Source organism: Pomacea canaliculata, linkage group LG14 (assembly GCF_003073045.1).
Source record: "Pomacea canaliculata isolate SZHN2017 linkage group LG14, ASM307304v1, whole genome shotgun sequence".
NCBI classification, from domain to species: Eukaryota; Metazoa; Mollusca; class Gastropoda; order Architaenioglossa; family Ampullariidae; genus Pomacea; species Pomacea canaliculata.
This window is the reverse complement of record NC_037603.1, coordinates 7,441,629-7,463,646: the sequence shown is the minus strand read 5'-3', so window position 1 is coordinate 7,463,646 and position 22,018 is coordinate 7,441,629. Positions and strand designations below refer to the sequence as shown.

At 35.9% G+C, this 22,018-nt stretch overlaps 2 protein-coding genes across 2 annotated transcripts in view; one reads left to right on the top strand and one right to left on the bottom strand.

Moving 5' to 3' along the window:
- Window positions 1-3,939, bottom strand: part of LOC112555900 (probable ubiquitin carboxyl-terminal hydrolase FAF-X) — a 41,059-nt gene extending 37,120 nt beyond the window's left edge. Inside the window, 3 exon segments of the mRNA XM_025224471.1 lie at window positions 78-225; window positions 1,730-2,086; window positions 3,787-3,939. Coding sequence (XP_025080256.1) covers window positions 78-225; window positions 1,730-2,059 — 478 coding nt within the window. The 5' untranslated portion in view covers window positions 2,060-2,086; window positions 3,787-3,939.
- A 340-nt stretch (window positions 3,940-4,279) lies between these two features.
- On the top strand, window positions 4,280-21,478 carry LOC112555901 (propionyl-CoA carboxylase alpha chain, mitochondrial-like). The gene is given in 24 exon segments (XM_025224472.1): window positions 4,280-4,391; window positions 6,034-6,126; window positions 6,607-6,723; window positions 7,613-7,726; window positions 8,081-8,134; window positions 8,492-8,660; window positions 9,533-9,611; window positions 10,130-10,232; window positions 10,432-10,504; window positions 10,507-10,525; window positions 11,017-11,099; window positions 11,270-11,407; window positions 11,890-11,963; window positions 12,200-12,274; window positions 13,054-13,122; window positions 13,476-13,551; window positions 13,846-13,956; window positions 14,468-14,570; window positions 14,947-15,049; window positions 15,435-15,533; window positions 15,801-15,854; window positions 16,180-16,320; window positions 16,667-16,744; window positions 17,318-21,478. Coding segments are annotated over 24 exon segments (2,175 nt in total). The 5' UTR covers window positions 4,280-4,310; the 3' UTR covers window positions 17,387-21,478.
- Window positions 21,479-22,018: the final 540 nt, after the last annotated feature.

Sequence of the window (22,018 nt, the reverse complement as noted above, 5' to 3'; positions counted from 1 at the left end):
CACGCACTATGAATCTCATCCAAAAACATTGGGACATGACCCCCTAATTATACACAGCCACAACTTCTTTAGCTTGCCTTCCTTGCAGAGCTTGATAGACGCTTCCAACAACAGTTCCAGCTCCCCCTTTGGCAACACAGGAACTACCCAGCGTGGGCGGTTTATCATTTCATCTAACCTTGCAAGCTCCACATGAGGAAACTCTGGCTCCTGGTCAGGGTTCACCTACAAACATAAGAATATCATTAACAGATTCTTAATACATTATTTTCTGAATCACAACACCCTGCCCTGATCCCCTTTGTTATGGGGTCCCCAAGGCTTGGTACTTGGGCTCCATTCTGTTCATTTTGTACATTAACTCTTTACACCAAGCAACACAAATGTCAATAGTTGTAATTATAGTCAACTGATTAGGTCTGCCTGCTTGTCTTTATATGTATATCTCTGACACTCTCCAACCATACTGTTTGTTCCCTTATTCCTTTTTTGTGTCTTCTGTGTTTGTCTTTTATTACTTGTCTGCATAGTTATTTCTCCTTTATATTCTATCCATGTCTCCTACTTAAGCGCAGAGAGCATGCTTCTTTGCAAGCATGATAATGCGCTATATAAAGCCCAGGTTATTATTATTTTGTTGAAACATTTGAAATTTATTACAGAGTCTGCCTGTAGCATTCCAAGCCTGCAGGTATGTGTACTACTTCCCTGAACATTCAGGTTTCCCTCTCAGACATTGCTGTACATTAGTGGTAGGGGATTTCTGGCCTGCGGACTGTGTATGGTCCATGAAATCATTTGATCCGGCCTGGCCAAAGGTGCGACTATATTTCAGTAAATCTATGAGCTTTTTTCATAGCAACATAAATTTATATTAAGCAACTCATTATAATAATGTAAAATTCTGAGGGACAAGCAAAGAATGTATATTATGAGATACACATGAGCACATGATGGGACAGACACATATGATTTGGCTCCCTGTTGCCTGTATGGATGATTTTGGAGAATTATGCATGTATATGACCTTCGCCTGGCGTTGATGTTGGACCACTTCCAGTTGCTGTATACCTTAGTAACAGTTTAGGCCTATAAATGTCCAACATTATCCTTTCATAGATTTCCAAAGAATTATCAAATGAAAAAGCATTGGCTAGTAAATATTTGAGTTTGTTAGTTTATGTGCATGTGCAAGTATGTGTGTAGACATCTTGTAAATGCCATGAACTCTTTCATCAGAAGGTATGTGTATATTAACTAGCAATTGTTATTACTATTAATGTACTTCCACCGCATAACCACTAACAGAAAATTGTGCATTAATTAAAAAAGTTTGTCACTATAAACTATATCTCCTCTAGGCACTTTCTGATTATAAACATATATTTTAACAGACTCCCTAACAGTTATTTCTCTATGATTTTCATATTTTTAGCATGCATAATTATGGAAAGGCGGATTGTGGTGACTCAGAGGACTGCAGTACTAGGTAGGCTGGGAATGCACTGCAAGTGTTAACACACTGTGGCAAAGCTACAGCTTGACCAAACACAGCAAGTTATTTTTAAGAGGATAACTCTGTATGACCCACGATTGATGTTATAAATATCAAAATGGCTCTCGAAGGGAAAACTGTTTCCCTTCCCACCCCTGTTCTAGATACTAAGGTATTAGTAACAGGCACTACTGTAGAATTTCACCTAAGCCCTAAGGTACAACTTGCACTTACAGGCACTGCTGTAGCATTTCCATCGCCTTGTCCTCCCTCTTCAATAGCCACAGTCAAGGACTGGTTAGTAGGCGAAGATCCAGACAACAATGGAGACGGTGACGAGGTTGTCTGAGAAGATGGTGGAGCAGCAGACTGACCAGTAGATGACTGGCTCTCTGTGGAAGACTGCTGAGGAAGGCTAGACATTTGCTGTGGTAGGGGATTGGGTGCAGGTTGTGTCGTTATTGGCTGATTTATCTGAGAAGACTGTTGTGGCACCTGCTGTTGCTGGGCATTGTCCTGTGGAGAATCACCCCCAGCAGGGATGCCTTTCATGACAATTGTCATTGTAGAAACCTAAGGCCTGGTTTCAGCCTGCAATATTAATCACACAGAAGAAAAGAAAATCTGAGCATCCCATTCAAAGAATGACAGTAAGTGCAACAAATTATTTAACATATTTAGAATAATGTCAGCATGACCACAAGAAGGAAATTTCATAAAATGATAATCTCCACCAAAACAGCAGTGCATCTAGCAGAAGACAACATCAGTAACAAGAAAATACTTGCAAGAACTTAAACAAAGGGGGAAAATCCCACTAGAAAATGCAATTTAGTGCCATTATCCTCAAAACCGAAGGCCATCAATATGATAATTTAAAAAATGGGACTTGCAAGAGGGAAGGTAATTTGAATCAACACTTCATAATGTCCAAGCTGAATGTTATTGGAGTAATAAATTTTTATAATATTACTGAGGCTATTGAGTGAACATCAGATTTAAAACTGTCACATCATCTACAAAAGCTATTGGCAGGTTAGAGTCCATGTTAAGCTTCCATTCTCAAGGGGGAAGCAGCTGACAACTATAAATTAACCCCTTGCAACCGAAAAATAAACCTTGATATAAAAACTGCAAAAATGAAATATTGCAGTTGTTTGAAAAAGGAACTCCTACAATAAATATATCTGTGTATCTAATAGAAAAAAATACATTTCATAATGGGAAACACTTTCTATATGGTTGTAAAGTACACACGCCTACTGACCTCCAGAGACCACATTCCAAGAAAGAGAATGCATTAGCATCTAACTTATATTAAAGCTACATCTGATGCACAAAATTAATGATAACTAAAAATTATCCAATCTTTTTCTGCAGCACACAAAGTCATTCACCAAGAAACAAATTGCACAATCAGAAAGTAACTACAGACCAATCAGGCACCTTGATTTAGAATATGTTCTGGAAGTAGTTACAGTTCTTACAAACAACAGAAACTAAATAGCCTGAGTTTATCATAATTTTTAAATCGATTTAAGTTCACATTCAAATGGTATGTTTTGATTCTGTATGCATTGAATCTATGTGTATATTTTTCTATGTTTTTGCTTCTGTAAGTGCCCTAAACCTACTTTAACTTAACAGTGTGAAAATGTGTGATACAAATATTCTTAGTAGAAACTGATATTTACACATTCTGCAGTGCTATAAATGTTGTAGTACCATCTCTTGATTTCATATGAAATTTCTAATTATTTAAGGCAAGGTAACTATGAAAGAAATAACTTAAAAGGTATAGTGTCCCTAGCATACCAAATTGTAGTACTTCATACATTTATTTCAAACCTGATTTAAATTGAAAATTTGTCACTATGCAAGCCTTCTTATTTCTTATAAGGTTAACTATTCTTTGTGATAATTTCATCAACAATCACACAATACTGGGATATTTCGCTTAGCAACTAAGTAGCTCTCAAGAGATGCGTACATATCACTATGTGGTGAAGGGCAGGCAACATAAACTATGCGCGCAATAGTGGGTGAAGTACAACAAAGATAGTGACAATGTTAAACTTCACGATTCAGTTTTATCCTGTGTGATTTCCAGCTTCAAAGCATAATTTTAAGTTAAGGTATTATTAAATGACCGTCCTGTCTCAGGTTAAAAATAACAGCTGAGCTCAACAAAGATGCCCGAACAGAATTTCATTTTCTCAATAGCTCAGGTGACACACACTATTTAAGTCAACTCCAAAGTAATACCAGACAAGATTATAAAATAAATTTACCGCTCTTCTTGATGCGGGGGTCCTTTAGATAGCTAGCTGTTGTGTAACGTCATATACAAGCAAAAATGTCGCATGTTAAGTCGACTTTGACAGTAAACATAACCGGGGAAAAGCCAAAATGGCCGACTTTAGCACTGGAATACGGGCTTCCTCGTCCCAAAAATCAATTGTGCAAAAATTAACAGTTACCTTTAAAGCCGCAAATCTAGCTACCAATTGTCCTTTCGAGCAAATCCCCTCTTGACATTTGTGTAAAGTAATGGAATCTTGTTGCAAACTGGTAGTGAACGCACAGAAACTTGCAAAACAACATTAGACGGCTTACTACTATTAGGGTAATGAATGAATCACGTTGGAACGGGAGAATTGAAATAAAGAATAAAATCATACGATACATGTTGCATATTTTCGAAAATAATATTATGCGTTTCTCAGATGAAATGTGATGTATATTTTATTTATAAATTAGGGACATGTATTCACCGCTGTAGGAAAATTTGGCAAGACGAGACTAAAATTTCAAAATGGCTGCTTGCTGTCGACTGCTTCGTTCTTCTAGCTATTTTCCGCTGCCACCAGCAACACATGGCAGGACAAGAAAGATGGTATTATATTTTAACACATTTCTGTGACATAGGAAACACAAACCGAATATTGAAAATTTTTATTTCTTGCTAAATAAAAAGAATCACACTGCTACAAGATAGACACTGACTACTACATAACCTTATGTCCTTAGCTTATGGCTTCAGTTTAGTGAAAATAATATTCAGGCATTTACTCATATCTTTAAAACCTACATAGCCGTGAATTTCAGGTGTGCATCTTTTACTTAATTAATGGTGCGAAAGAAGACCCAAAGTTCTATTGTTAGTGGTATATATTGGTATATATAGTCGACTGGATCGTGATTTACGTGCGTTCGCACTCCGCGAACTAAAGCTTTTCAGTTTCTAAATAAATGAAAAAAATGCGAAAATAAAAAATACAGTGCTAGAGTTACACCACTGCACTGGAAGCTTGCAGAGTGCCTGTGTTAGTTGCAGATGGATGGCAGTAGTTAAGCTACGCAGATTATACTGACACATGCATTTGAAGATAGTGTGCTGGCTTTGCAGTGCTGATTCTGTTATGCAGCTGTCAGGCTTACGAAGTGGTCATTATGGTGTCTCCATTTTCGAGGTCATCTAGACAAGGCATTGGTCATGCTGCCAATCATGTGAATTTTTTGCAATAGTCACAGAATGACAGAATGGCTTCTGTGATTTCCTGCATTCTTTAAAAAAAAGCATTGTGGAACACTTTCGAAGAAATGCTGGAAGAGCAAACATGTATGGATCATTCAAGTAGATTGTTCAGTCATATGTCGCATGTCACAGTTTCCACACTGCTTTACTATAGCTTTTTATTTATGTGAAATATATATAGCCCCAAATTGCTAATGGCCCTTTTGTGAATACATGTAGTAGAGTAGGCTACTTATCATCTTGGTGTATGTAACTGCAAGTGATTTTTAGCAATACAGTGGCACAGAAAGATACTCAGATTTTTTTGCTGACAGTGATCAATGTTCACATTCTTGCCTCCTCAGTATCTGTTTTGAAGGGGTGGCTTTCCCCCTGATTCCAATGCCACTGTGATACATAACACTATGTCATCAAGCTGACAGAAAATATGCTTTTTAAAGAAGTAGGCATCTGATTGTAATTGTTGGTTAGTCTGTCTTTGTCCTTTCACTGACAACAAATGATGTGTTTTATATCCAGTACCAGCTAAAGAAGCAAGCTTTTCCACTAATTCAAAGTGGGCTTGAAGAGCTATATAGGACAAAAGTTAAAAGCACTTGCTCCATATGAGTACGATGAATAAAATGGGTATGAATGTAAGTGCTATAAAAATATAAGAAGTGAAAAAAATATGACTGTTAGTAACTTATGAGAAGCTGTTTTCATGCAAATTTTCAAGTTACATGCAGTCTTCTGGGAGTGCCTCACTAGTGTAAATTATGAGCAACTTGCATTTCGCTCATATCTTAGCAGCAGCATAGATGCTTACCTGACCTGACCTGACCTTTAGGCAGGCATATATATTTTTTTTAATCCAAAGAGTCTGTTAAAATGGAGGACAGATTTATTGTATAAAGAAGTAAATAGATTGATAAAGAGTTGGATAGATTCAGAGCAGAAGATGCAGTTATTGTACATAATTACATCATCACCTGTTGATATTATTGATGGAATCCAACAGGTCTTAATTGATTCATCAAAGAGGACTCTATGGACTTCACACATACTGAGGAAGGAAATGTATTGGAATGACAAAGCAAATGCAAATGAGACAGTGAGTTACTGTTCATCTTGTTATTTTATATATATCATCAGAGTTGGTAGACAGAAATCCACATCTGGATGCATCATGCATGTGTACACACACACATATATATATAAACACAGTAATGTGAAATTACAAACTGAAACCACTATGGTAGTAGTATCCAGTAATTATCTCCCATTTTTTCTTTGTAAATTGTATTTATGTGAATGCCAAGATTACAAACTTCTTTTATCATTTGTTTATGCCATTTCTGACTTTCTGAATATGCAAGCTTAAGCAGAGATTTTTTTAGTACTTTTTCATTTTTAATAGGCAAAAAATAGTACAATTTCCAAAATGAAGTTTTTTTGGACTGTCAACCTTGCTTACATTGTACAGTGATAGATGTTTCAGTAACATCTACCCTTACATTTTAAAAGATGTGAAGATGCACATTGTATATCATTGATTGCCATTGAATGCTTGTGGATTTTTTTCTGTTTACAGAAATTTGACAAGATCTTGATTGCTAATCGGGGAGAAATTGCCTGCAGAGTAATCAAGACATGTAGACGTCTTGGCATAAAAACTGTTGCTGTTCACAGTGACGTGGATTCCCTTGCTGTATGTTCAGTGTTTGTTTATTTCCAGGGGGTTATGGGGTGAGAATTATTGTAAAATGTAAAATTTTTGAAAGATGTTTGAAGAAGAGGACGTTAAAAAATATTTGTTTTTGTAACAATGTTTTTTACTTTTCATAAAAAACAGTAAATATGTTGACATCTCTGGGTCATTCAACATTTGCAGATGAAGTTATAAGCATTTTACTTTATATAGCTATATAATTCTGCACTTGAGAGGCACACACACACACACAGGCAGAGAATTAAATGCTTGAAGCACATGAATACAGCCAGGATGTAAGAATCTACTCAGTGCTGATGTAATAAGTTCACACTATAACATGAAGAATTACAGCTTGATTTTGAGATTAAAATGGAATGTGTTAACAAATGCCTTCATGCAGAGTTCCTTGCAAACCATACATTTATGAACCTATCATATTCAAATTCTCTTATACCTGCACATACACTCATGCACATGCATTAACGTGTGCACACACACACACACACGATATTAGATGCATTCCAGAGATAGGAAGGCAGAAAGTAGTATTGTGCCATAGTCTACTCAGAATTTGTTCTTTTGTTTCTTACTATAGAGTGCATTTTCATTTAACCAAGCACAAAAATGAAAATGTTTACATAATGCCTTTAAGATTAGTTTGAAATCTTCAATATTTTTGGCTGTCTTAAATGGTAAATGTCTGTAGCTAGCTGGCTAGGTATTGTGAGCTATACATTGATTACACATAGCAGGAGCATAGCATACACCAAACAATGAGATGCATGTGTGTTTGTTTACATTGTGCTTGTTTAAAATATTTAACAAATATATTATTATAAGCATGCATTTCATTGTGTATCTATTAAAAAAAATTTACTTGTTTCAGGTTCATGCTAGGATGGCTGATGAAGCTGTCTGCATCGGTCCAGCTCCAACCAGCAAGAGCTACCTGCAAATGGACAAAATCTTGCAAGTCATCAAGGACACTGGTGCACAAGCTGTATGTCACTTTTCTTATCTTGCATGTGTACTGCATGTTTTCTTCTTGACTCGGTGTCTGTGTTATAATGTTGTTCTGTTATTGTCACATTGTATGATAGCTTTGATACTCATGCCTTACTTTTAAGAGTTCTTTTCTAACAGTGCAGTAGACATTCATATGTGCAAACATAGACCCCAGTGGGATAGCAGATAGTCAAGTTGTTCAAGCACTGGCATGCAAGATTGGAAACATATACAACACACAGAAAGAAGAAAATAGATGTGTACATGATTGGAAAAAAAGTATTGCTGTTTGTGACAGAAGAATGTGTAGAAATCTTCATGTTTGGTTCACCGCTAGCTTTTTTTCCAGGTTCATCCAGGATATGGATTTTTGTCTGAAAACACAGTTTTTGCAGCCAGACTGGTATGTTCTGCAATGTTTAAAACAGTATTAATTAATATTAACATAACTGTAGTAAATTCATTTCTTACATGAGACTAAAAGATTACATCTTGTTTTGTGATTAGATTTTTTGCCAAAAAAAATGTGTTATTAAGAACACATATTCCAAAAATTAAAATGCTGCTTTTTAGTTTATAATAAAATGGTTTTCATACGTAGCAGCTGCTGTCAATTCCAGGCCAGAATAAAATCTGTTTCAGATCATGACACTTAATATTTGGTCACATGGTATGCCTGACAAATGGAACTGACATAAAAGACAAATATTACTGTTGGAGTAGCACCATGATTTTCTAGTGCAAGATGGTTTGTCTGCAGCACGAGCTGGGTGTGGAGTTCATAGGGCCTAACAGTCAGTCTATTAGAGCAATGGGAGATAAGATAGAGAGCAAGCGCATTGCCAACAAAGCTGGTGTCAACATGATTCCAGGTTACGATGGGGTAGTGGAAGATGTGGAGCATTGCGTCAAACTGGCCAAGGAGATAGGTAAGAATGTGATACACATTTGAATGTGATACAAAAGGTAAATAGGCCTTCAAACAGGTCGTCATGTATATTTATGTGCAATGTTCCTTCATTAACCATGGGATTACCACAAACAGTTTGAAAGATATTTAAATTAAGTTAAAACTTTATAAATTCAGCTGCATTCATCATTGGTCGTCTTAGATGCCCATCTTGGTATTTTGCAAACAATCTATCGTGTGTGCTGTTCCAGTGGAGAAGATACTTCCATACACAGTATCTTATTTTGTGATTTTGTAAAGAAAATTTATGTATGTACAGTATATCCATAAGGGACAGGTAGGCAAATGAGAGTTCTGTCCCTTTGCCTAACAGGCTGAGGGAATCAGCCCTCGATTTTGTTTTTATGTTATGTGGTATGGATAAAAGTGTTGGACCTTCATGTTAACATTTGCTTCTGCTGTGTTTACATTCCTTTTCTGTTTTGCAGCTGGATTGTATATAATATATAAAATTTGAAGTGTGAACTTATTGAATCTGTTGGCCAGATTTCCTTTCTGGCATTATTTACTCGGTTTGACAGTGACCTTAAGTTGTAGTGAATAAATAGAAGCAATTATCACCTTTTTGCAGTTTTTTTCACCTTGGAAAAGCTTGGAACAATATGTTTAAGGGAGTAACAGAATATCAGGTGCATATGCACACATATACAGGTAGTCATGTTTTACCCCAAGTTATTTAGTCATCATCTGTGATGTACCTTTGTTTACCTAATCATTTTCTTTGATGTACCTCAGGTAACCTGATCATGTTTTATTATGTTACCTAGGTAACTCAGTCATACTTTGTTGTGTACCCTGGATTATCCAGTCATGTTTTGTTATGCACCCTAGGTTACCCAGTCATGATCAAGGCTTCAGCAGGAGGAGGCGGAAAAGGCATGAGGATAGCACGAGATGAGGAAGAGGCCCGGTTAGTCTACTTCCTTCATACATCTGGCAGACACATGCCATCACATTTATATTTTGCTTAAAGACACATGCTGTCACATTTATACCTCGCTTGAAGAAGCCAGACATTGTCACAGGTGCTCATCAGATGATAGTATGTCATTTGTTAGTATTTCTGACAGTAGTATAACTCCAAGATATCTCACATATCTGAAAATTCTGTACAACCACTTGTGCAGTATCATAGCAATAGCTTAAAGTCTTGTAACATTGACCAAGCCACAGCTGCATAATAAATTAAGCTTTTAAATTTGGTCATAAGTGACATTTAAGAATTTTATTTTCTTTGGTTGTCTTTTTTTTGGCGGGAGAAGGAGGAGGGTTAAAACTGGGCAGTGTTATCATGAACATCATAATCTAATGGCTCTCCATTTCACCTCCTGCATATCTTCAAGAGACATGCATACTTTAAATCTCTGCCTTTTAGTTGTAGTGCTCTAACTAGTAGGCTTACATACTAAAACAGTGTTTGTGTTTCAGGCAAGCTTTCAGACTTTGCACTGAAGAAGCCAAGTCTAGCTTTGGCGATGATCGAATGCTTATAGAAAAGTTTGTGGAAGATCCACGACATATTGAAATTCAAGTGAGTTATAATTTTTTTTGTAAACATTTTAATGATTTAGCTTATTGGTTATTATTTGTTCATAGCATATTTTAACAGGTTTGTAAAAGTCACTTTTTCCTTTTGGAAATGCTTGGCTTTTATTAAGTGCTTTTTTGTTGTACAAGACAATGGTAAGGTTTTATTTACATGGAGCATATATTTTGGTGACTTACTGCAGGTTTTGTGTGATCGACATGGTAATGCACTGTGGTTGAATGAGAGAGAATGCTCTATACAAAGGCGAAATCAAAAGTCATAGAAGAAGCCCCTAGGTAAGCCAGGTCACTTTTTTTATGCTCATCTTTGTCTCAGAACTGTTCCTCTCTCCTATATCTACAAACATTGACTTGTTAAGTGTAAATGTTACTAAAACAAGCTGTTAAAAATTTGTTTTCAAAGAATAACTACACCAGTCATGTCTTCTGTATATTAAATGCTAGACACTAAGATGTCAGATATTAAACACTAATCCCACTGTTATTAATAAGATTCTTATTTTTAATTTTTGTTAATGTCTCTTTTGATCCAGACTTTTCTAGGACTGAAACATTTAACTCACGGGCTCCAACTTTCGCCTAAAGTAGATATTGTCAGTCTCACCACTCGCTGCTTTTGTAGCAGCCTATAGGATCCAGCATTTTAAGTCCTTAAAATCTACCTATGCTGTTTTTCATTTATCAATATCTATTGGGTTATCAATATCTATATGGGTTCAAGAAAATAAATTTGGTTGTACATCTGACTATTTTAAAACCCTTTTCAGCACTTTTTTGGATTCAGGCCTGAGAAAAGCAATGGGGGAACAAGCAACAGCTCTGGCCAAGGCTGTAGGCTATGACTCTGCAGGTAAATGGCTCTTATTTTGGGTCACAGCGTATCCTCAGCCATCCATTTCCTAGATCAAGGAGAATGTAAACTAGTTGCATTTCTTTATCTGACCCAAGAATTAGCCTATGATCATGTAGTAAATTGCTTAAGTTTATCTTTTTTTTTTTCTTCTTCGTTTTTCTGCCAAGGAACTGTGGAATTTCTGGTGGATTCAAAAAGAAACTTCTATTTCTTGGAGATGAACACACGCCTTCAAGTGGAACACCCTATTACTGAATGTACAACAGGCATAGACATTGTTCATCAAATGATTCGTATTGCAAAAGGTATTTTGTACATCATAAAGTGTGTTAGAAAAGTACAATATGGCATCGACAGAGACTACATATTTTCGCAGAGATTGCAATCTATCTTTGTCGTGATGCTGCGCATTATAAGTTCCCAGTATTATATTATTATACTTGAATTTTGTTTGTTTGTTGCCATTTCATTCTTAAGACAGCAATACCAATTTGGTATGATTAACCAGCTTCCTTGGTTCTCGATGAAATTTAAGTGAATGTTGGATTTATGTTTCTTTCTCCTTTATTATAGACTTCATGCCAGAAACTCTAGTGAAGTCAGTGGAAAATGACTTGCTTCCTGGGGACTGGATTAAAATCTAGTAAAGGACTATACAGTAGCACAAACTAAAAGGGTTGTATTATTGTACAGTTTTGAAGATGATTATTTTGTCTTTCAAAAGCAGTTGCCTTAAACATGTGCATTTGAGATGGATGACAAAGCAACAGTTGTCTCTCTTTTTCAGGGCACAAGCTACTTTATTCACAAAGTGACGTTCCTGTAGATGGCTGGTCTTTTGAATGCAGAGTGTATGCTGAGGTATGGAAACAAAGTACTCAAAGTAGTAGGACTAAATTTATGCATACCACAAACCATGTATACTGAGATGTGTGAGTGACAAAGAGATAGATAGTAGACTAGATGGTCTGAACACAGTTTGCATTTTATTTTTATACAGGCATAAGCTTGGAATGTGCATTTAGAGACTCATTTTTTTGATCAGTGCTAGCAGAGGACCTGACTTTAAGTGTAGAATTGTCCACTTCTTCTTGTAGGACCCTTTCAAGAACTTTGGAATGCCATCTATTGGACGTCTATCAAGATACATTGAGCCGATACATGTTCCTAATGTAAGCAGTCTTTGTTTCTGGCATTAAATCTTATTGTGCATTGTCCAGTTAATGACAAGGTATTTTCTGCACAATGTGTAAAACCTTTTAAATAAATACAATACATTTTATAAAATAGTGTGATAAAAGATAGAACTTAGTATTGGGATAATGGTTTCATAATTACTAAATTTTATATTTTAAGGTTTCAGCACAAAAATTGATGTATTGTACAGATGTTTTGAACTCCCTACCCTTTCAGATCAGCCATTTACAGTCACCGGCAGCATTTAAGCATGCACTATAAGTGCAACATTTTCGTAAATATTTCATCTTGTAACTCACATTTGCTAATTTTTTTTTTATTCTTTTTTTTTTTATTTTTATTTTTTTTCATATTTATTATGTTGTTCTGTTTGCATGACTTGCCTTGATTAGACTTGTTTGTTGTTGATTTTCCACATTGTTTAATACCCATTTCCCCTCCTCCCCTTGTCTCCAATTTCCTTTTTGTTCTGGTATTGGTTTACATCCTCACTGAACACATTTGCATAATAAGTGTGTGAGATTGTGTGATACAAGACTCATTATCACTGTCATCATTTTCATTCTCGTATCAGTCATCTGTCATCATTGTCCACCTATCCATCATCAGTACATGCAATGCAAATGAAAGCAAGCAAGGATATTGGACTCTTTCACCATAGCACTGCTTGTGTTTGAATGTAAAACTTTTTTTCTTTATGTTGCATTTTAGGGTGGAGCAGTGTTTCATGAGGAAATATCTTTGTTGTGTGCAGGTCCGATGTGATAGTGGGGTTGAGGAAGGCAGTGAAATTAGCATCTATTATGATCCAATGATTTGCAAGGTATCATTCAGCTTTTTTATGCATTTTCACTACATGTTAAAACAATGTTTAAAACTTTCACTAATGCTACAAGCATAATGGACATTATGCTTTGGAATTAACACTAATCATGTTCATTATAGTAAGCTATTTCACAATTCAGAATTTAAAACTTTTATCAAGATTTAAACTTGACCACAGATCTGTGAGTCTGTACCAGTCTTTGCCGACAGTGTTTCTGTGCTATTATCAACTACAAGATCATTGTTTGCTTTCTTATGTAAAAGATCTGGGTTTGATCCTTTGAATGCTTGTTGTTTTACTCTTTTATTTATTTTATTAGTCCCTCTGATATTGTATCGTTCTATTTATAGCTGGTGTCTTATGGACCAGACAGACAATCTGCTGTTGACACAATGGTTACCGCTCTAGATTCCTATGTGATTAAAGGTGAAGTACTGATTTTATAGCTTTGGCTGACAGACTTAATGATTTTCATTTTACTATTATTACTCCTTTTTTATGCCATGTCTGCATCACTGAACTTTTTTAGTTTTTATTTGTGCGTGTTTGTGAGGGAATTGCTTCTAACACCAACAGAAAATATTTATTCTCTTCTAGGAATTGTATCCATGAATTAGATAAAAGAGAAATATCCATTTGGACTATTATTCTCTCATTTCACACTTATTAAACTAGGACTGCAACTGATTTTATTTTCATTATCATCATCATTATTGACAGGGGTGACTCACAACATTCCTTTGCTACGTGATATCATGACAGAGGAAAGATTTCTTAAAGGCAATATAAGCACCAACTATCTACCTGAGGTTTTTCCTGCTGGATTTAAAGGTGAGTTTGAAGGTCACAAGTGAGTGCATGAGCAGTTCTATCACTGTATTACACAGGCTGTCTGTTGAAGCTGCTGGCTCAACATCGTACCTGATGTGGTGAAGAAACTTGACTGTAGAACCTACCTATCAATTGATCAATCAGTCAACCAGACAACCAACCCATAAACCAATCAGTCAATCTATGATGGATAGCTTTAGAATGATTTCAGTAAGTGCATGATTTGATAGAATTGCTGTTTATGGTGATGCTTCCCATTTGTAACTTTGAGAAAGGTTGTTGATGTTCTCAGGGCTTCTGCTTAAGCAAAAAATTGCGCACAGTACGCATTAAAAGTTCGGAGGACCCCTTCAATTTTCGTCAATGGGGTCCCCTTCAAATTTGGGCAAAGAACAGGGACCCCTTAAAAATCTGAAGAAGGGGTCCCTGGGACCCCAAAGAATTTAGCCTTAGCAGAAGCCCTGGTTCTAATACACTAAAATATATCTTCTGCGTGGTCTCATTTTGTCAGGTAAACAGCTGTCAGAAACAGAGATGGAAGAATTGGTAGCATTAGCTTGTGCTGTCCACAACACAGAAACCAACCGCTCTGCAGCATTTCTCAGTGAGAATAGGTCAGTGGCTGGTACAGGGGTTCTTCCTTTTTGCTCCTTCATCTTTCCCCAGATCTATTCAAAAAGAATGTCGTAACTCCCCTAACCCCTGGCTGTCCTAGGTTCAGATCTCGTCTTAGGCATGCTGTTCTTTCTCTGCATTTGCATCTGTTTACAGGGCTGACTTCTTTGCCATGATATAGTCTTAGCTGCTGACTCAGTGTAAAACACCAATTCCCTCACCCTCTCCATTATCCCAAGCGTGTTTTTCCTACGTTCTTATAAAACAAAAACAGGTTTATTACTAGTCTTTTCTGCATTTGCACTCAATGTGTTCATTTGTATGTATCCAACACCTTTTGCTTGTATCATAGCATTACTGTAATTTGTTATGCAGACTGCCTGTCTACAAAGACCCTAGCATCAACTGGAATATGAATGTTGAAGTAGGAGGCAACACATATCCTGCCACTGTCTCAAAAGTTGATGATGCATATGTGGTAGGTTTGAAACAGATATACAACACTGTTTATGGGGCTGGCTTAAATATGGAAGTCTACAACACAGTGATATTAATAAATTGTATTGGAGGCTGGCTGTAAGTCTCCAAGAGACTGATATCAATAAATGGCATTGAAGCCTGGGTCACATGCACAAACATATTGACTATTTGCTACTCAAGCACTATGCACATCTCTAAAAATGAATAGATTGCGCATGGAAAGTGATAACAAGGAATGGGAAGTGATAACAAGGAGATGCTGTTGAGAATGACAAGGAATATTCGATTGAATGATATTATGTTTGAAATAATGAAAATTCTTAAATTTAGTACTATTCGCTTGCTATTTAAATGCAAGATTTTTTAAAACTGATGTCTTACAGGTGCAGGTTGGGAAGAACATATACACTATTGCAGGAAAAGTATGTTTTGTTTCTCCTCTTATGGACTTGAAAGTTAATGACCAGCGACGACTTTTACAGGTGAAAAGAAAGTGCTGAGATAACTTTGTTGTTTTCTTCTTTCTCAACTTAACTGCCTCTCCCCTCTCCCCTCTCCTCCCCCTTTTTCTCATATTCCTCAGGATGAAGTCAAGAGAGAGTATGGAGAAGGGTCATGTGGCGATGTGTGCATGTGGAGATGTGTCCATATGTCTGTGTGTGGTAGGGGTAAGCAATTATGTCCAGTGTGTTATGCTGTACTAAGTAGTCTTGATCAATGTAATTATGTTCTTGTGGAAAATGTTTCAGTTTGTGGAGAGAGACTTTGGATGCCATTATAAATTGCGACTGTTTGGAACTGTGGTATGTATGAATTAATGTAATTATTATGGCAACTTCATCTGTGAATGTAGTTATTTTACCATTGTGTCAGCTATGAATTTTATTCTTCTTCTTGTCCTCTTCATGCATCAGGTTGCACATAAGGCCTCGACCAGAGTCCAGACCAGAGTATGAATTTTATTGGATAGTGATAATTTTTACAAATGTCTTTTATGGATTATAATCAGAAAAGAAAAGTTTGTCACTGCTGGAAAAATATTATTTTTAATGTCGTTTTATAGTAGTTTGCAGATTATGATAGAAAGATTTTACTGCTTTAATTTGTTTAGGTTTTTTTTCATGACAGTTTGCAGTGCGTGTTCTGGATGACTTTGCGGCAGCCATGCAGAAACTGATGCCAGAGAAGAAGGAGGTGGATCTCAGCAGTGTCATCCTTGCCCCCATGCCAGGAATGCTGAAATCGGTGGATGTTGAAGTCGGGCAGCAGGCAAGTTTCTTGTCACCATCAGTCATGTAGTTTTCATTTTACAAGTGCCAGTATCATCGTTATGAAGTTTTTTGGTGTGAAAATGGTCTAAATTCTACTGCTGCAAATGTCATGACACAGGCAGAAACTGTTATTTATAAAGATCATGTATTGTGAATGAAGCATAGATCATGAAAACCATTGTAAGTACAACGACCATGTCAAGTGGCAAAGCCTTTTGAAGAAACGTACAAGGTCAAGGGTTAAAGTGTTTGGGCCATTGAAACTTGTAATCTGCCAGGTGGCATGCTTTGACTTTAGAGCTGAAGTTGTCTAAACACATTTCTCAATGTTTGTTGTATACCAGGTGGCCGAAGGTCAAGAGGTGTGTATTTTGGAGGCTATGAAGATGCAGAACAGCCTACAAGCTTCCAAAGTGTCCAAGGTCAGTATCCAGTGTCTCTGTTTACATGAGCACATGTGCATGCATATGCAGTATATGACAACCCAGTTTACATGTCCCTGTGTATGCTTAGCTATAACCATAAAAGGGCAGTCCATATGCTAAATATATGTATATATGCATACACATAAATATTGTAAAGAAACAAGTGCTTTTGACAGGAGAAGAGAAGCATGTGGTTAGAAAAAAGTTTTAGAAAGATTCTAAAATTTCCCATGTTTTTAACATTTCTAGAATGCGAAAAATTAGATAAGCAGACTACGCCTTGCCAATTTGGACTTAAAAATACTGTAAATTTTGTTGGATTGGGGCTGTAGTTTACCTATGCTGTCCTAATGGAACTGTATTTAGTATTAGTAGAAGTGGGGTGTAAGTGTTCACAGGTTTTGTGAAAATTATTTGGATTCATTCTAAAGTGAATTTCTGCAGTTATTTTATTATTTTAATTTTTATTAATGTTAAGTGTTCAGACTTGTTAAAAAAAACTTTCAGACAAATATTCCTTCCATGATTACCCAGTATCTTAGATATTAAAGTTTATCTATTTCCTTGCAGGTGAAGAAAGTAAATTTCAAGGCTGGCGATACAGTCAATGAAGGAGATGTTCTTGTAGAACTGGAGTGATACTGATATTAGGTTTATATTTCTAAGCAATTTATTTTCTGTAAATAGAGAAATCTTAGTGAAACACTGTTATAACAGCTACTGCAGTTCATTGGATGCAACTTCTTTAACTAGATGAATGACTTCAAGGCCTTCTTTTTGAGAAATTTAATACATTGAAAGACTGACTTAAAACATGCACTGGTCAGCAGCCACATGCTTTAGAATAATGATTATTGAGGATCAGTGGGGTCCTCTCAGTTCCAGTGTTAGTTGGTGCAGATTGATTGCAAATCCTTGACCCCAGCGGTCCAGCTTGTTTGTGGTGCAGTATGCAAGCAGCAAACGACACTCAAGCACTATTGAACAAGTGGCTCACAGCAAGCATTCCATACCTGCTGACCACTGTTTGCAACAGTTTGTTGTGTTTTCTATCTTTTTTTTAACATTTTGAAGTTGCGGGTGGTGGGGTGTGTGTGTGGCAGTGCTGGTTCTTGTCCAGCACATCAGACATGACTGGTGAAAGGCTGTTAAATAAACTCACTCTATATCACCTGCTGGTTTTTCACTTAGGTCAGGTATTTCACTGAACAATATTTGTAGCGTGAAGTTGAAAGAACTTGGGATACACTTTTATGCATTTCTTCAACAGGTCTCTAGCTCAGTGTAAATCAAATCTGAAATTGGAGTCTTCTGAGAGCTCAGAATAAATATCACATAGCATGGCATACTTCCAGTTGTATCCATTATAAAGACAGTGAACAGTTGCTTGGATGTCTTAAAACGTCTCTTGTCTCAAGTGTTTCTTGATAATGTCCCGGTTATGAGAGTTTGCTCAGACAAAATGGATCAAGTTTCTTCGCTTTTTATTTTTTGGAGAAGCTACATGAAAACCTCCAGAGCCAAAGCAAACATAAGCTGTACATTTTTAATTTGTTTTTTTCTTGATCAGTTTACTTTGATAGTTGTTAGTTTGTCATGAATTCTTCATTGTGTCGAAAATAGTGTGAGGGTATTGTGATTAAAACACGGGCTTAATTTTTGCTGTTATCAGAGCCAGTATTTGTGTGTTATCTCGGATGTATGTTAAGACTGATGAACAGGAAGAAGGGAAGTACTTTTTGTGTGCTTGTTTATTGAGTTTCAAACTTTGTGGAAATTTTTGTGAAATAATAGTTTTAATTGAGAGTAGTATTATCTTCACTACTTTAGTATCATGGGGTTTTTTCAACTGAAATATGTGCCTTGCATTAATATTTTGTGGGAAAGGCATAATAACTGGTTTGACAGTTTGTTTGCTGTTTGTAATGATTATTGGCAGCTTTTATCATCAGAAGTCAATCATTTTATTCAAGTATGTATCTTTTAGCGCAAATATTTCTTGTGACATTGAAGTTAAAATATAATCAGATTATGTACTTTACTTTTTGTCCGCAGTCATAGGCATCACATGATGTCACTAGATGCTTGGTCACGAAAACTATCTTAGAGCACAGCCTTTGGGTCAAAGTCCAGCAGTTTAATGCTACAAATATATAGTCTCAATAAACATATAGGGTTGTGATCATGCATTTTAGCACTAAAGTAACGCTCTTTAAAGATGTTAGAGGTGGTATTCCAAGAATATGAGAAAAAAATTGATTTGCTAAAGATGTTTTACTTTATGGAGTGTATAGCTCTGTGAACATTGTGAATAAAGATGATTCATAATTTTCAACACAGATTTTTGATAGAAAGCAGTTTATGACAATGATGCTTTTATAAACCAGAAATTTCCAAGACTGTTGCAAGACAACAATTAGTTTATATTAATGTGATGCATTGTCCAGTATATTTTTACAAAGGGACTATTGTTACCATATTGAGAGGTACAGAATTTTTCATCATGTACTTGTTTTGTTTTTTTTTTTTTTGATATCTTAAACATACTAGTATTCATGCTATTAGAAGTTAGATCTGTAGAAATTTTATGTCTTCTGAGGCTCTTGATGCAACACTATTGAAGCTTTATTTACTCTTTAGCACATATTCATTAAAAATCTATACGTGCGTACATGTACATGTGGAAATGCATGTACTGAGAAGTAAATTTTAAGAGTTTACAAAATAAGTTATCTTTTAGCTTGCACTTTAGCATGTGATTAATCTTGTGTAACAAGGAACTATTAAGCACGCAGTTAATCTTGCGACAAGTGAGGAAATATTTCCGCTTTGGTTGTGATGAAGTGCACTACATTCATATAGTGATTAACAGTCTTTATCTTACACTTTAACCCTTTGAGAACCTAGGGACATATTTGTCCCATACTTTTAAATGGACTCCATATGCAATTGAAACGACATAGAGCAGCCAAATTTGTATGAAACCATATAGTATGTCACTGACTTTATATAAATAAGGCTGGCTTCAGTATGTATTCATTAGTTTCATTGTCTGATTGAGAGGAATTTTCAATTTGAAGACCACCCACAGAAGTGAAATTTGATTTTTTTTTTTTTTTTTTTTTTTTTTTTTTTGAGTGGACAAACTGCCACTGGTTATTGTTGGGGGTGTCACTAATGTAATGCATTAATATTTTTGTTTCATAATTGTTGGGCTGGTTTCCGAAAATAATTTGATTTTTTTCTGTTGGACATGTATGTCTCTATGGGCCATAAGAGAACCAATTTTAATGTTGCACCTTTATCCTTCGTGTTTTAGAAGGAGATGCAAAAATGACCGAAATGAAGAATCCAATGCCTTTGAGATATTTCAAAAATCCTGCGATTGGATGGACAACAGATGTGTTGTGCCTTGTCCTGAAATTTTTGTTGCCAACAAAAAATTTATGGGAGGCATAGACCTCATGGATGAGAAAAAGATTACATATGAAGTTGGTCAAAGGTGAAGTACTACTTTCGAATATTTTTTGATTTGTTGCACATAGCGGTGAACAACACTCGCTGTATTTATGAGTTCATGAATCAGAAATACAATCCTGAGTAAAAGGAGATATTACAGCTTGACTACAGACAAATGATACCAAGAGTGCTCATTGGAATTTACACAAACAGGAAAAGAAGTATTTCATCAGGACCTGCTTGAAGCAGCAAAAAGATCATGCCAACCACGACTTGAGCGTAAGTTGGTTAAAAAAGAAAAACTCAAAAGGTCAATGTACAAAGTACAAAATTGAAAGCAGGACTGACAATATGTGTGACATTCTCTATAGGCTAGTATGCATGTTTGTGCTACACAACATCACTTAGCTGTTTTGAGATCTACCATTCATAAATTACATTACATGCATAAAAAATGGATCTTTGTTCATATCACAGTGTCATATCATTTCTGATGTTCCATAAAACAGTAGAACGTTTTATCACTATTTGGATAAAAATATTGATGAAACCCATACCTTGCATTAAGACACTTTTTCCTTGCCACTCATGGGGATATATTTGTCACATGTTATATCTCGAAAACTAAGTGGAATATCAGTTTCAACTAAACATTTTTGGTATCTACGGGTCTTTTTACCCCTAAATATGTCAGAATTACTAAAATTATATGCATACAATCCTTACGGTCCTCAAAAGGTTAATGACTTTAGAACATATTTTGCAGGTTAGAACTTTTTCACCTTCTACTGTGTTGAATTTTTTTTATGAGCTGGAGAATTTTACTGCATAATACTGATTGCTGCAGTGTTATCCTTTTAGTTTCTTTTTAGATGTGGAGCAATGTCACAAATTTAAAAAAAGAAATAACTGCATATTTCCTCAGTATTTACTGCTCTGGTTATGTATGTAGAGTGCATATGGAAGACGGGGTGGGTGGTAACATTTATATGAATGATATGCTGACAGGAGTATGAGTCATAACACAGAGCATGTCAGAGTGTTCAAATTTACACAAATTGCTGAGCATTATCTGCATTTCTATGATATCAGGGATATAAAAGCATTACATTGCATGAAAATATTGTGCAATGATAAAAATACACAACTTTCTATGCATTTGTGTGTTCATGTATGCATGTGTTGTAGAATATATTGGTTGTAAAGGCATTGCAAGATTACTCATGATTTTTAAGTCTTCCAGAATTTAAGCTTTTATTAAAAAAGAAAGTGTCACAGTTTGCTCTGTAGATACCATGACAATGGGAAGCCCTTTTTTTTTAAATAAATGAACCTTATGACTTTCAAAAGCATGTGGTTAAATGATCCACGTGAATAATGAGCAGTTAGTAAACATGTGATCTTCCAACCACATAAAGTTGCTCATGGGAAGTGGACGTGATATCCCTTCACCTGACCAGTTCATGGGGACTATTGTCATTTTGTCTGCTCTGTGGATCTATGTCAACTTTTGATGTCTCCTAGTTGTGGTGTTCTAAGCCTGTGCCAAGTGGTCTCTACCAAAAAACATCATCCACTTAACAGTCTCCATTCATTTAGCCATCTTGGTTTTACACGATTGTTTCCACTGCAGATTTTTCGCTCTTCAAACCATGTATTTCTAATATATGAAACTCGTGCTTTCTTGCTACATTTTCTGTAGATTAAAACTGAAACCTCTGCTTGTCACCTGATGTTCCTGGTAAATTTCGTACTGTGCTGTGCTTTCAGGTTTTTGGACTATCTTCTTTACATGCTGTGTTACGTCTGTAC